This window comes from Protopterus annectens, chromosome 1.part0 (genome assembly GCF_019279795.1).
Source record: "Protopterus annectens isolate FY-2018-M chromosome 1.part0, PAN1.0, whole genome shotgun sequence".
In the NCBI taxonomy this organism is placed as follows: domain Eukaryota; kingdom Metazoa; phylum Chordata; order Ceratodontiformes; family Protopteridae; genus Protopterus; species Protopterus annectens.
Genome location: NC_056725.1, coordinates 1,868,159,341 through 1,868,175,332, shown reverse-complemented (window position 1 = coordinate 1,868,175,332; position 15,992 = coordinate 1,868,159,341). Strand labels below are relative to the sequence as shown.

Sequence of the window (15,992 nt, the reverse complement as noted above, 5' to 3'; positions counted from 1 at the left end):
TTAGTGCTTAACACAACTGTATCCTGGTGGAAATTAAGGTAAGACTGTCCCACCATGAGCACCTGCAGCTCAAAAACTCACTTTCTGGATGTTAGAGCAATAAATAAACAGTCTTTCACATTAAAAAAAACAACAGGATCAGCCTGAGTGGTAGATTTGAAGACCGATAAGGTCAATTTTCCAGGACATAGTAGAGATCTCATGAAGGAGGAATTTGCTTGAGAGGGCATCTCACATACACTACTCTTTACATGGACTGTTTTACCAAAAGAGAAGAAAGATGGAGATCCACTGGCAAACAAGTAGAAATGGTTGTTAAATGCACTTTAATGGATGCATACAATAAACCATCCTGAAGTAGCTCACACAAATATTTCAAGACCAGATAGGTGGCACAATGGCACAGCAGATCATGTTGTCGCCTCACAGCAAGAGGTTCCCTGGTTTGATTCTCAGCTGGTGTGTCTTCTGTGCAGTCTGCATGCCCTCCCTGGGTCTGTGTGGGTTTCCTCCCATATTACAAAGACATGCAGTAGATGGATTGGATACTCTAAATTGGCCATAGGTGTGTGTGTGTGTGTGTGTGTGTGTGTGTGTGTGTGTGTGTGTGTGTGTGTGTGTGTGTGTGTGTGTGTGTGTGTGTGTGCATGCGCGCGAGCAGAAGACCTACCATGGCAGGGCAAGCCACCCAGTAGTGTAATCCTTGGCTATAGATGATTGTCACAGCTGAAATTACACCCCAACTCCATATGCAAAAATGGGAAAGGAGGGTTGTTTTCTATGATTTTCTAGTAATGGGTTTTCTGGCCTCCTTTAGCACCTGCTGGACATCCTCATAAAACAAGTACCTAAACAGAGTTGAGAATGAATCACCCAGGCTGTCAGCTGTAGTTGTTACAAACTGGGGAGCACCAATTGCCCCTGAGACTGTGTCAGCAAGTCCAGAGTGAGTAAATAATAATTACCCTTTGTCAATACCATTATAAGCGATAACCAAGATTGTCTGAGTCAGTGGCAAGTCATCACAATGACTTTTGGCATTTTTTTCTGAATCTTTAGAAATACTATGTGAATTAGTGAAAAGGGTGGAAACCTGCACAGGAACATTCCCATCATAGGGAATGACAATGCCATCCTCCAAGCATGACTGCAAGATGTCTAGAACAGAATTTCTGCAGCTGTCTGTTTTGAAAGAAGGTGAACAGGTCTATTTGAGGCATTCCCCACATGTGGACTAGATCCTGAAACAACACTGCCTTGAGCTGCCACTCATGCAAGTCTGCCCAGGATCTATTTAATAGGTCTGCCACAATGTTTTGCTCTGATAGGATATATGATGCCTGAAGAGCCACAGAATGCTGTAAAGCTAGCTCCCAGACCATCACTGCCAAATGGTAGGTATGATCTTGTAACACCTTGTTAGTTGAGCAAGCTCGGAACAATTATAGAACCTCCCTCCCCCTACCAAGATACAAATATCTTACACGAAGGTATAACACAGACAAATGACTGGTGTCAAAGCCACAGCTTATAACTCAATGCCAAGAAACACATAATAATACCTTTTGGGAAGTCGGCCACTCAAAGAAACTTACTTCATTGATAAAACACCCCTAAAACTAGACATAGTAGTCAGGAATCTGGGGACTCATGTAGATAGTAACCTGGCTTTCGACCAACATGTGTCTAAGGTAGAAAGAAAATCATTCTATGTCACACAGCTTAGAAATAGGGGTATGGCAATCTAGGTCCATGGACATTATTGTGCCACTGTACTCGGTCATTATCAGACCCATCATTGTGTACAATGTCCCCTTCTATGTACATGACCAGGCAAATGCAATAAATGGAACATCCACAGAGGTTGTTCACAAAAAGAATACAGGGTGTAAATACAGTGTCCTATGCAGATCACCTCAAAGCCCTATCCCTATACTATGTTTAATACACAATACTGAGAGGTGACTTAAGTTTAGAATACAATGCATAATTGCAGCCCTCTCTGATGGACCTTTTGCATATCCTCAAAATGAACAGCACCAGAACTACTAGACCGAAGGACTTAAACTTTCTTTGAAAATTAAAAAGGACATGTTGGAAGGACAGGTATAAATCTCAGACAATCTCCATTCTCTGAAACAGGATCCCCATCCATGTGAAGCAGAGCCTATGCCTTAACCCTATTCAACCACAAACTGGACCAGTAAATGGGAAATCAGAAATTCACCCCGGTCTCACACCTATGTCTCTGATGGACATAGGCATTGCTGAATCATACCTTAACTAACATACACCCGCTTAAAATAACCTCTAAGGCACAATAACTCATGGGATACATTTGGGTTGCATGCTAGGCTTGTAAGGGCCACAGTGGTTGTTGGCCTAATATACACCTCTATGAACTTTGCTATTCAGCACTGTTACACATGAACAGGGCTACTTCCTAGCAAAATAAAGTACTGTTGCTTGCATAAATTCAAGTAAACACAAAATATCTATGAGGTGCTGTAGAAACAAGCTCTACAATTCAAATTTCATTACATACCAGATGGAGCATTTATATCATAAAATCACATTTTGTGCTGCATGCTTTATATACCAACAATAATAAAATTACTGTACTACCAAAAACACAGTAAGCTAAGACAAATAACAGCTGTAAAATGTTTTATTACATAGCACAAAGTTAGTCTCTGACCTTCAGTAACAGAAGGAAATTCCACCTCTTCTTCTGTGGGCACCTCATGTTCTGTGCAGTCACCCTGTCCTTCTGTGGCATAGTCATCTTTATCTGATGATGCTTCTTCAGTGATGTATTCCTGGTGATAATGTTGGTCTCCCATCTGCTCAGATTCTTCTGTTATATCAGACAGCCTGTATGCAATATAAAATTAATCAAATTTCTGTAAAAAAAAAAAAAAAAAAAGTATGCACAAATGCAAGTAGCACTATTTCTTTTTCAACTCTTATTACCCTATTCTCCATTGAAGTATATTCACCCTAGAAATCTGCATATAATGAAATGTGTAGACCAAGTGACACTCACTTTTTATGATCATAGTTTTCTTTTTCCAAGATGTAGACTAAGTAGTTGAGAAAAATGACTCAAGCCCTTCCCCCACATATCCCTGCTCTATCCATAAAAATACATGTCTAAGATGTACTTTCATAGCTTGCATTCACAATGGGAAGGTTGGCACACGGACTCTACACAATTATATAAAAATATACCCCACTTACACCTGTTATTTCATGTAACAGTAAACACAGTACCAAGTTCAGCTACTCTTGTGAGGAGTGCTTAGAAACAGTTTTGTGTTCTCCAGTGCACCTAAATGGTCAACAAAAACAAAACAGATGATGAAAACTGAACAAGAATTTGTATGCAAAATGGACAAGGAAAGCCTTCACACCCAGCCTCTTATACTGCAAATGCTTTACAAAGAGCTTTGAGAATTGTATTTATTTACCGGCATATAGCAACTGTCCATATGGTCCTTTTCCAGACTCAGCCCAAGAGCACTGTTTGGGTATGTTACTTACATAGAGTCATGCAAGTAGGCAAAAAGAGGTTGACAGAATCAAACCCTTGATAAGAGGAAGCAGCTCATTAACAGCTCATAGCCTGAATCCTTGGAGCTAACTGCTAGAAGAAGTGGAAGACTACAACACAGCTATCTTTAGCAATCAAAAATATCCCACAAAAGGAAACAGTTCACGTTTCAGAAGCTGTTTAAATATGGAGTCTGGTGTTACAAATCCAGATGTATCTAGTCATGCACTGCAGCTCTAGCAAGGTTCTTTAAAGTGCAGTTACACTAAGAGCAATGCTAGCAAGAACAACTTTATGTAACATCTCCTCTCTGTTTTCATGAAGCAGACACTGCCAAAATACGAATATGCACAGAAAAGCAACAGCAAAACAAGGTGAAATAAATTGGTCGAATTCTCATAGGTACAGACATACTTTTCAAGAGACTTGGGTTACCGCTATGACTGAAGGTTATGAAATTCTGTGCTTTCCTTTCTGTTTCGGTTTTGTATAATAACTGTAAACCTCCCAAGATATACTATACTTAGAATGTACAAGTGCTCTACATCCAGTGATAGATGTGCAGGCCTGTGACCCTGAGAATCAGATGAAGATGTCTATTTAGGTTTTGCAACATTGTATCCTATACTTGGAAAAACAACACTGATGTGAGGTAACACAAGCCACCCATATCTTGCACTGCCAGCAGTCAACTAATTATTTTAGGTGAGAAACTCTAAAGGAAACTTGTGCAATACAAACAGCAACTATGAAATGCAAATAACTGTGCAGAATAGAAACTGGAAAAAATATAAAACACAGGTGACTGTGCAAAACAGAATAAAGTAGCAGGTGGGAGCATCAGTTGGATGAATAATTTTCTTCTCAGATTTACTGTTAATTATGAGTAACTAACACTACTGCACTATCCACCTCCAGAACAGTTGCTTGGACAATAGCAGGTAGTAAGGTTTGATTTTATAGGGATGTGTGCACCTCTTACTGGCATGTCATGATGTCATGCGCTGCTTATATAAAGCCTACCAGTTCAGTCACTTCTTCAGGTATGAGAACTGTTGAAAGAATGACAGGCTTATCTATGGCTCAGTGCTGGACAAACATCCTTTCTCTGTATAGAGAGTATGATTGTATACTCCTTGCTGTTTAAATACCACATATCAGACTAGATGCCTGACAGAATGAAGCAAGCCCTAAAAGAAACTTTATCTTTAAATGTTTTTTGGCCAGGAAGACAACTAAAAGCTTCAAATGGCTGCATGAAGCCTACTCTCTAAGGGGAACCATACCTTTTGAACTACACAGACGTCAAAGTGGAGTCATCACCTTACCAGCAAAAACATCCATCAAAAGAACCTGCAGTGTGTTTACTTTAAGTAAGAGAAGAATCACCAAAAGGATGGTGACAACAGTACACTGCATGGGACTGTGACAGGGGTGTGACATCAGGAGAAGGTCTTTGAGTGTATATTGGCTTTAAAGCCACAGATATGTCATAGTCCAATGCAACACTTACACCCTACATTCTTAGGTATGCAAACAAAATCATAACGAATGGCTACCATAAAGCACAGAGAGTAACATCTGAGCTTGGAAAATATGCTGTACCCTCAAGTCAACTATCAAGGACCACAATTTCTTGGGCCATTTCCCTGAGCAGGAAAGATATTCTTCCACACCACAGTCAGGGATGTGGGTATATGGTCATCCTCTTCAGTGATTTAATTGGCATGGGAGGGAGCACATCATGACTGTAAAACGTTTAAGTTCCCTCCTCAGGAGGTAGGGAAGCATCTTCATCTTTGAGTGAGGCTGGGCTTAGAAAAGGAAAAGATAACAGCTGAAAGCATATCAAAGTAGGATGCCACAATGGTGAGGGTCTGTTTAATCTTCAGGAAGTCACTATTCAGATCCTGCAATGGCTGGCTGATGAACATTTCTCCGTTGAAGTGAGAGCTCAGGATACAGTTTCCAAGTTCTTTCTTAATGAAAGACTGCCTAGTCATTCCAAACTAAGCCTGTGACCCTGGCCACATCATCATCACAATCAAAACCACCTGACTCTGCGACAGACAAGGATAAAGTCCTAACTGCTACCCAGATAATCTGAGCTAGAAGTGTGTGTGGGGGGAGTTTGGACAGGCAAGGCCTTTTGTTAATGCATCCACCAGGGGAAGGAAGCTGATGAGTCCAAGTCAAGGAAGCGATCAGTCTAAGAGTGAAATCACATGGCAGCTGACTAAAGCAGATCAACTGAGGAGAGATGTGGGCATGGCTACACAAGGCACTGACAGCGGCCCTTGTGATATGCATGTGTGGCAGTGTACATGTAGTCAAGGAGAGGCAGAGGTGACTTCTGATGTGATGTAGGAGCTCACATCACCAACAGGATGAGGAGTTAGGGAAAATACAGAAACTTCCATCATATCTAGTTGGGTGATAGCCATGCCCCTACCTGCTCTCAACCAACAGGGTAACAAATGTGGTCTGGTGGATTGCATTCAACTGGGGAATGAATGGGCACCAAAGATCTCAATCCCAGTGCAGAACACATGGGCGGCCAAGGTGGTGACTTCAAAGTGGTAGGCACGGGGATACAAATTAAACTGCAGAGAAAAAAAGACTATGTAGGCTGTGTGTTTACCCACCATCAGCAAGGCCGAAAAAAGACCCTACTGAGCCCAAACTCATGGATATCTTCAAGGTTTTTTCAGCGGCTGACCAACCAGGAAGGAGTGCAACCTGGCCAGGTGAAATGAACACTTGATTGACATGTAAAACCAAGATGGACATACAGAAGAGATATGTTTGAACTTTTCCTGCATGTTACAAATCCATGTAAGATACTAGTACTGAGAAGAATCATTCCTTCATCTCAAATGATGCCTAAATACAAAAAAAAAAAGATAACTGACTTCAATAACTGGTTAAACAGTTGGTGTCGTTCCAAGGGGATCTAGTATGTATCAGCATGGGATGAGCTGCTTGACAGTCCATCTTGCTTCTAAAGATGGCCTACACCTCTCTCTTCAAGGTTTTTTGCATAATGGCTAAAACTTTGGCTGTCCCTATATGCCATCTTTAGACACAGTCCAGTCGCTAGACATTCCTAGGTAACTAACATAGTCACAAAATTAGGTTACATTAAGATGTCTCTCCTCAATCCCAGACGTCTAAACAATAAATTGCTTGGTCTTGAGGCATACCTGCATTTGGAAAACTACCATGTCTGCATAGCTACTGAAAACATGGCTTAAATGTAGAGAGAGTACTCTCTCTGCACCAGGGTTTTGCTCTTTTAAAAAACAGGTTTATTCAAATCTCTAGCGCCTCGGCTATAGGCAGTTTTACAGCCGAGGCGCTAGAGATTCAAATAAACCTGTTTTTTGGCTGCAGTGTGGTTTTCGTTGCATTGGAACACTCAATTTTGTGCTTTTGTGTCGTGGTGTATTTTGCTCCTTTAAACCCTTCAAACCCAATGACAACTGTAGTGAAGCCTCCACATTTGTCAAGGAACATATTACCTCCAGGCAGATCCCTATGGACTCAAACTGAACTCAGTGAACTAAAAATTCATCTAGATAGGATTACTTAAACTACCAGTTTGTTTTAGAACATTGTTATCCGTTGATGACATGTAAAATTTTGCAGTTTTCTAAATTACACGGTTAGCAAAACTCCCTTATGTAGGATGACTTTAACTGCTCTTCAATAAACCAGGACACTTATATTTCCAACGCAGGCTATGCCCCAAGACTCCTAAAATTAACAAAAATTCCCTTGAACAGTTGGCCAATAAATGTACTACAGGAAATAGGATTCTTGGCCTGATTCTTACAAACATGGCTGACTCCAGCACTACTCCTCTGGTATCTCCTTTCCCACTGAAGTCTTATCATAAATTTATGGCCTTCTTTAAACTCTCCAAAGCTCCTACATTAAACCTCAATATAGTTTAAAACTGTAAACATGCCAACCTGAACATACTCTGTGATGAAGTATCCAAACTCACTTATGATTGCAGCTTCCCTGACCTTAACACAGCAGCAGCAAGCTTCACTATGGAATTCTACACCCATTTAGAAGAATGCATATAGACAGCAAACACTAACAGAATCAAGCAGGATGGGAAATTCCAATGCAAACCATCCACGTGATCCACCACCATTAACAAACTACACAACAAAGAAGCTCCTTAAATTATAAAAATCCTCTCTTAATGTGGACAATATCAAAAAATTACAACAAATAAGTAAATAAAAGAAAAGAAAAAAGAATACAGTTGTACAAGAAAATTGACCAAAAGGTCATTCCTCCAGTAGCTTAAGCTATATGGGTTATATCTTTGCCCAAGATATGGTCACCAGTCAGCTTTCAAAGCTTTACGGCACTCACTTAGACAGTTGTACTATGTCCAACATCTAGATTACTGTTGCAGTAGCCCAAGATTTATAGGTAGATTATACCATACCTTAAGCAAATATAGGAAGGAAAAAATAATTCATACATCTAGAAGCCATTGCAGAATGGTCCTTGCAAAGCTTTTCTAGATGTGGGAGAGCAATCCAGATTGCAATGGTCTGAAAAAGTACTCACAGAGAACCATACTACTGCCTATAGAATACTCCTAAAGTCCATTCCTTTTTCAAAAGGCCACAGATGAAGCCAAAGCCCTGGCAGAATTGGCCCTAACCCTGCCTGGAAGTGGCCTGTTAAGGTGCGCATAGCAGAAAGAAATCACATGAGACAACCATCCGGAAAATTTGTGTGCTATGACACTGGTTGCCCCTTTTTTCTTATCCTCATATGAGACAAACAGTTTAGTTCTGTCCAAGAAGTACCTAGGCTGCTTGTGGACATCCTGACTATGTAGGATTCCTTTTGTTTTGTTTTTATGTTCTAGAAAGAAAACAGGGAGATTAAGAGTCTGTCTTAAAGTAAACTCTGAAACTACTTTCTACATAAAAGAATTAGTTCTCAAAGAAAGCCTATAGTTATGGGAATTGAGATACAGCTAACTCACCAAAAGAGCTCACAACTCAGATACTCTTTTTTACAGATGTTAGAGCACTGAGTAGTGCAGTTAAGAACCTCAAATCAGCCTGATGCCCTGGTTCAAATAGAAAAAGTGTCAACTTTTCAAGAACAAAATTAAGACACCAAGGAGGAGCCACCTGTTTTCCAGTTAAGTAAAATCCCTTTCAAAACTTGAGTGACTTCAGTACAGGTAGAAATGTCAGACAAGTAGAAATGTCCAAAAAATGAATCTTGATAGAAGAATAAGACAGGCCAGAGAATAACCACTCGCACAACTAATCAAGAATCAGAGGCAACTGGGCCTTAAAAAGGTCCTATATTTCTTACTGTGACACCTATTAGAAAATATTTTTCATTTACACACACTCTCACGATTTTCTAGTAGCAGTTGTTTAGCCTCCTTGCACATCCTCAGGAAAAAAAAGGTGTCTAAAAAGGTATTAAAACTCTATCACCTAGGCAGTCAACTAAAGTGTTTTCTGGTTGTGGTATATCAAACAATCCCTGTCCTGTGTGTGTAAATCCAGCATGTGGGGAAGCTTGTGGTAATTGCCCTTCATCAATTTCAGAAGTGAAAACCACTGTTGCCTGGGTCAAAGGGGAGTCATCACCACAATATTTGAAGAGTTGTCTAATCTTCTGAAGAATCCTGAGTATCAGTGGAAAGGCATACAGAAACATTTCTTTTCATGGGAATGAGAAAGTATCTGTTTTCCAGGTCTATTTGTAGGGAATCTTGGAAGAGAATTTCTTTAACTTCTTGTTTTGAAAGGAGGCAAACAGATCTACCTGCAGTGTTCCTCACAGTCTTGGTCCTGTTCAGCTTGTCTGCTAAAAGATTTTGCTCTGATGGAATGTATGAAACCCGAAGAGACAAAGTGAACTAAGTTGCTTCCCTCCAAGCAATCATAGCAAGTCTGCAAATCTGCTACCCCCTTGTTTATTTATGTACCACATCATGATGGTATTGTCTGTGATAACTTTCAGAGGTTCTAGGTACAAAATATGATTTAAGGCTTTTAAAACATTGATAACTGCCAAAATTTTTATGACGTGTGTGCTTTGTCTGTCCTTGGAGTTCCACAGACTTTTCCCACTTTTGAAACTGTTCCCAAACAAAATCTAAAGCATCTGCTGTGACTGACTGGGAGGGATACTGAAGGGAGAAGGGGAGACCTGTACTTAGAGACAACTGGTCTACCCATCAGAATAATTCCCTTCAGACAAACCCCAGGTATGGAATCTGATAATATAAGGGCTGACGATGCAAGACTGATATGCAATACCACTGAATTCTTCTCATGTGAAGTCTGCCTAAGGGAATCATGAGAACTATAGAAGCCATAAAACCCACGATCATGAGAAATTCTCCAGCAGAAGCATGAGACTGGCTTGAAAAGTCCATGAATACTTCCTTGGACTGTTCTCCTTTGTCCAGTGGAAGACAGGTTCTTCTTAGGGACAACCTAGAAGACACTCCAGAAAAAAACTAGTGATTGGGAAGGGATGAGAGATGATTTCTGCAAGTTCAGTGGAAACTCCAGAATGTGCAGGTGTTACATGACCCATGTCGGGGAATCCTGAACTCTGAAAAAAGTGAAAACATAAGACAATCATCCAAGTATGGAAATATGTGAATGTCTTGAATACAGCAGTGGGCAATCACTGGAGCCTGGCACTTTGTAAATACCACTGAGACAGTAGACAGATCAGAAGGTAACAGAACTGATAATGTGAATCAGTCACAGAAAATCTTAAAAGATACAAGAACTCCTTGCAAATATGAATGCAGTGATAAACATCTTTTAGGTCCAATATTACCATGAAACTGCAGAAGGATATGAGCGGTAACCAAGGTTTGAAAGGTTAACATTTTGAATGCTGGAATCTTGACAAAAAGACTGTAAAAGAAGAGGTCTAGGGCTAATATCAAGTTCCCTCTTTCTTTGATATCAGTAAAAATCTTTGAATAAAAATATTTTCCCATCTGAGGCAAGGGCATAAGGCCTATCGCCCCCAAGTAAACATTTTCTCTATAATAGGAGAAAACAGGGGTGTCTGATTTATAGAATGAGTGGGAATGCCAATGAAAATGGGAAGGTCGTTCCCATTGTCATATGTATCCCTGTTAGATAAGTGTCAGACACCACTTATCTGAGATAACCTGATACCACTGCTGAAGATGGAGGCCCAGACTGATTGAGAGATTTGAAGGAACTAACTGAATATTGCTTATGTGAATATTGCTTATGCTAGAACAGATAATTGATTACATGATCCAGTCATGCACGAACAAATTACTAATCAAGAAAAATAATACTTAAACTCGACCACCCTCGAATTCCTGGTATTTTTGGCATCCCAAAAAAATACATAAAAATATTACAGATTCCTTTGCGTCCTATTGTCAATGCACAATTTTGCAAGACTTATGGCATTGCTGGACTTCCAAGATGGTTGCTCACTCATCAATAGCATAATGAGAAGTTATGTACCTACCATAACGTTCCATGTTAGTTGTCTTCTTCTCGCCTTCTTTCTTGCTGGATGGGTTCGGAGCCGATCCTCGGCTCCGACTCGGCTTATACGAGAGCTATTTTTACCGGCTCGAGGTAACCCTGTATCCCACAATGCTAGGCGATAACTACCCAGATCTTGTTTGATAGCTAACACTGTAGCAGTTCTGTCCCCAGAACAAAGGAGAGAGAGAGGCATACCCATATAGATAGCCATCCCAAGAAAAGGATAACCACTGGAGACCATACTGGGCAAAAAAGAAGGCCCTGAAGGATCCTATCGGTCTGTCCAGGCTAGGGGGTTGGAGGGCGGGACGCAAGAAAGAAGGCGAGAAGAAGACAACTAACATGGAACGTTATGGTAGGTACATAACTTCTCAATGTTAAGTTGTCAATCTCGCCTTCATTCTTGCATCTCTAGCACCTCAAACCTGGGTGGCTTATCAGAACAGACTCTTGAGGACGGTGGAACCAAAGTTAGCTCAGCTTCTGGAGGCCATGTCCAATTTGTAATGAGAAATAAAGGTATGGGGAGAAGCCCATGTGGCTGCCGCACAAATTAAATCTAAAGGCAACATGTCCTGAAAGGCTATTGACGTAGCTAAGGCTCTAGTTGAATGGGCTCTAGGTTTTGAAGGAAGCTTTTGATGCCTCAAGTTCATAGATGAAAGTAATGACAGAGGCCAACCATCTAGAAAGGGTTACTTTGGAAACTGGAAGGCCTTTCTTCCCTTCAGCATAAGATAGGAAGAGCTGCTCAGATTTCCTAAATTGCTTGGTTCTATCCAGGTAGCAACGGAGTTGGCGATGAACATCCAAGAAACACAACTTTTGTTCCGCTCTGTTGGAGTAATTAGGGAAGAAAACTGGGAGATCGATAGTCTGGCTTAGATTTGCCTCAGAAGATATCTTGAGTAAAAAGGAGGGGTTAGTTCTTAGGGACACTCTATCTTTATGGAAAACCAGATAAGGAGGACGAACGCAAAGGGAGTGAAGTTCTGAGACTCTCCTTGCAGAGGTTATGGCCACTAGAAACAAAGTCTTCTATGAAAGAAACTTCAAAGAACAGGAAGTCGCAGGTTCAAAGGGAGGGAGAATCAAGGAGGTTAAAACTAGATTCAAATCCCACTGCGGTTGGGGATGTCTGACCGGGGGCTTAAGTAAAAAGATACCTTTAAGGAAGGCTTTACACAGTTTATGAGACATAATAGAGGAGTCTGACAGGCCCACATGAAAATTTGAAATGGCCGCTAACTGGACTCTGATAGTGGACGAAGAAGATCCTGATTGAAAAAGTTCGGCCAAAAAATCCAGGACCAATTGGATAGGAGCCACGAATGGGTCTATGCTCCTAGATTTTGCCCAGAAGGAAAAACGTTTCCATTTGCTGGCATAAATCCTCCTGGTAGAAGATTTGTGAGAAGCTAAAATGATGTCACGCACCGAATGGGAGATAAAGGGAAGCCTGGCTAAGGTTGGAAGTGGAGCAACCAAGCTGTGAGGTTGAGAGAGGGGAGGGATTGGTGCAGCTTGCCCGACTGATGGGTCAAGAGATCTGGAACTGGGTCCAGATGCCAGGGCTGCTCCAAGAGGTAATGATGCAGGAACGGAAACCAGATTTGTAGAGACCAGTACGGAGCAATGAGGATCATTGTGGATCTCAAGGCGGTAGCTTAATGGAAAAGGGGGAAAAACGTACAGGAGACCCCGGGACCAATCGTGGACTAGAGCATCTCTGGGGGGTGGCCGTGAAGAGGGAAGAGAGTGAAAAATTCGTGGCACTTGCTGTTCTGGGGTGTTGCGAAAAGATCGCAGCAAGGTTGACCCCATTTTCTGAAAATTTTCTCCACTACTGACTGCTTGAGAGACCACTCGTGCGGCATGAGAATGGCTCTGCTCAGCCTGTCCGCTATGACGTTGGACTTCCCGGGGATATGCGTTGCTATCAGAAACCGCTGAGAGGAAATCACCCACTGCCAAAGTCTGAGTGCTTCTCGACATAAGGGATAGGACTTGGTTCCGCCCTGCTTGTTGATGTACCACACTACGGAAATATTGTCAGTCTGAACTGCAATCGTCCCGATGGGAAGAGAGTCCTGAAGGGCTTGCAATGCTGAAAGTACTGCTCTCATCTCTAGGACATTTATGTGCAGGTGGCACTCGAAAGGTTGCCAAGTGCCCTGGACCGTCCTGCCCTGAAAATGCCCCCCCACCCCACCCGATCAGGGAGGCATCCGTTGTCACTGTAGCAACCGGGGGGGGGGGGACAAAGGGTCTGCCCTGAATCACTTGAAGGGAGACCATCCACCAAGACAGGTGTTTCTTGCATGACTGAGTTATTAAAATGTTGTGTGACATCGGGAGCTGCTGGAATGACCACTGAGAGAAGAGCATCCACTGAAGAAGTCGCATGTGGAAGCGAGCTAAGGGAAGTAACGTAATGGCAGCCGCCATGAGACCTAGAGTCTTCAGTACAAACTTGGCCTGAATTTTGTTGTTCTGAAGAAGGATATGAACATGTTTGCAAACATCTGAGACTCTTTGTGCCGTTAGTTTTGCAGATAGTTTGACTGTGTCTAATATGGCGCCTATGAAGGTAATAGACTGACAAGGCGACAAAGCAGACTTTTCGAAATTTATGGAGATACCTAGCTCTTCGCGAATCTGAATGGTGTAATCTCTGGACTGAATAAGTTGATGCCTGGTGGTGGCGGTAAGGAGCCAGTGGTCCAGATATGGAAACACCTGGAATCCTTGATGCCTCAGATGAGCCGTAACCACTGCCATACATTTGGTGAACACTCGGGGGGGCTGTAGTGAGACCAAAGGGCAGGGCCCTGAATTGGTAGTGACTGGCCCCCAGCCGGAAGCGGAGAAACCTCCTGGAGCGCCTGTGCATTTTGATGTGGTAGTATGCATCCTGAAGGTCTATAGAGCACATCCAATGGTCTTGGCCCAAAAAGGGTAGAATGGACTGTAGCGTGACCATCCGGAACTTCGTTCTTTGAACAGACTTGTTCAGTCTGCTGAGATCCAAAATTGGTCTCCAGTCCCCTGTCTTTTTTGGTACCAAAAAGAACTTGGGAGTAGATTCCGGATCCTTGCTGGTCTGCTAGGACTGGTTGGATGGCCCTTTTTCTTAGCAGTTTTGAGATTTCTAATACTGCTTGTTCCCTTAGACAGGGTAGAACATCTGGAAGGGGCCTTTTTGGCTGTTTTGGGGTGTGGACAAAGGGAATTTTGTAACCCTCGGATATGATTGACCATACCCATCCGTCTTTGGTGAGGGAAAGCCAGGCTTTTGGGTACAGTGATAATCTTCCCCCGACTGCCTCTGAAGGTGGACAGCCGGGCAGCTTCTCAGGGATGCTGGAAGGGTTAGCCAGAGACAGCTTCTCTGCTACCCTGATTCTGCGGATCCCCTCTGCCCCTGGGGCGGCGTCTGTTATTGTCCCCCCCCCCGCCTCTAGAGGGGAACTCACCTCGTGCGCCCGGCGCGACTCCCTGTGGTTTGCGGAACCACATTTTTCCACCTTTCTGACCTTTGGGGTATGGTCTAGATGGGGTGGAAAAACGGACTCCCACGGCAGAGAGACTCTTGCCTTCTTGTTCGCATCTGGTCAAAGTATCCTTCACCTGTGGTCCAAACAACACTGAACCATCAAAGGGAGAGTTGGTGAAGGACGCCTTAAAGGGGTCAGCAAAGTTACAAAGCCGCATCCAGGTGTGACGTCTTAAGGCCACACCTGTGCCTGCAGCCCTACTCACCCCATCGGCCGCATAAAAATAAGCCGCATGGAGCAGTTTACAATCGAGTTTAGGGTTGCCGGCTGGGAGTTGATTTTGTCCTGAGACCCCGCAACTGTTGGATCCTGTAGGGCATCACCCATTTCTTTGAGCAAGTCTCTTTGAAGGCGAGTGAAATGACATAAGTAATTCAGCGACCGCATGGTAAAGGTCGCTGAAGAAAACATCCGCTTGCTGTAAAGGATCGGCCAGTTCCTTCTTAGTGGCTGCTGCCACCACCATGGCATCAACAGGGACACCCTTGGTCAAAAACTGTTTATCAGATGGGGCTGTGATAAATTTTGAAGGCCTCCGTGGGGTAGGTTCCAACGAGTCAGGGGCCGTCCATGCCTTCCTGGCCACCACTTCGATAAGGGGGTCAAAGGGCGGAGACACCCAGGAGGTGGAAGGGCGAGAACCAAACGCCTCTAGGTAGACCGACTCGTCCTCAGAAGGATTGAGGGTAGACCAGTTCCCCCTCTGCTTGAGGATCTCAAGGATGTCAGAAAAAGAGACATCCTCAGAGGGGGATTGTGGGGACCCTTCCGACTCATCCAAGTCGGTGTCAGATGTGACGGACGCAGGGGAGTCCACATGCTTCCTCTTACATTTCCTCTTCCGAGGGGGCTCCCCTGACGGATCAGGGGAGGCCTCAGAAGAGGAGGATGCTCCCAAAGGGGGTCCCTGAGGCGTAGAATCTCTGCGGTCAGGGTCGAAAGGATGGGTAGAGACAGTAGCAGGCACTACAGTGGGAGGAGCTGAGGGAGCCGACCGAGGAGCAGGCACAGGGGCCAGCACACTCATGACCTCGAAAGCACCCCTAACAGGCAGGGAAGAAGGTCCCCGCTCCGAAAAGATAAGGACCCCTCCCGGCACAGAGAGGGATGGCTCCGAGGCCGATGTCGGGGCCGAACTCACCTGCGCTGAGGCTCCAAGAGGGAGAACGGGGTCGGACAAGGGTCCGATGCCACTCGCCCCCTCAGAGCCGACGAGGGAGTCACGGTGCCCGGATCCCTCCAAGGATGGCACCATAGAAGAAATCGGAGCAGATGACGGAGCCGAAATGGGTGGTATCGGCTCCAACGTGTCGACAGTCACGGCTC

General features: G+C 43.4%; 1 protein-coding gene across 1 annotated transcript in view; it reads right to left on the bottom strand.

The window, feature by feature from the left end:
- The window catches only part of CPLANE1 (ciliogenesis and planar polarity effector 1), a 4,248,669-nt gene that overhangs the window by 1,709,903 nt on the left and 2,522,774 nt on the right, over positions 1–15,992 (bottom strand). Inside the window, exon 27 of the mRNA XM_044076333.1 lies at positions 2,699–2,874. Coding sequence (XP_043932268.1) covers positions 2,699–2,874 — 176 coding nt within the window. The remainder of the gene's footprint in view (positions 1–2,698; positions 2,875–15,992) is intronic.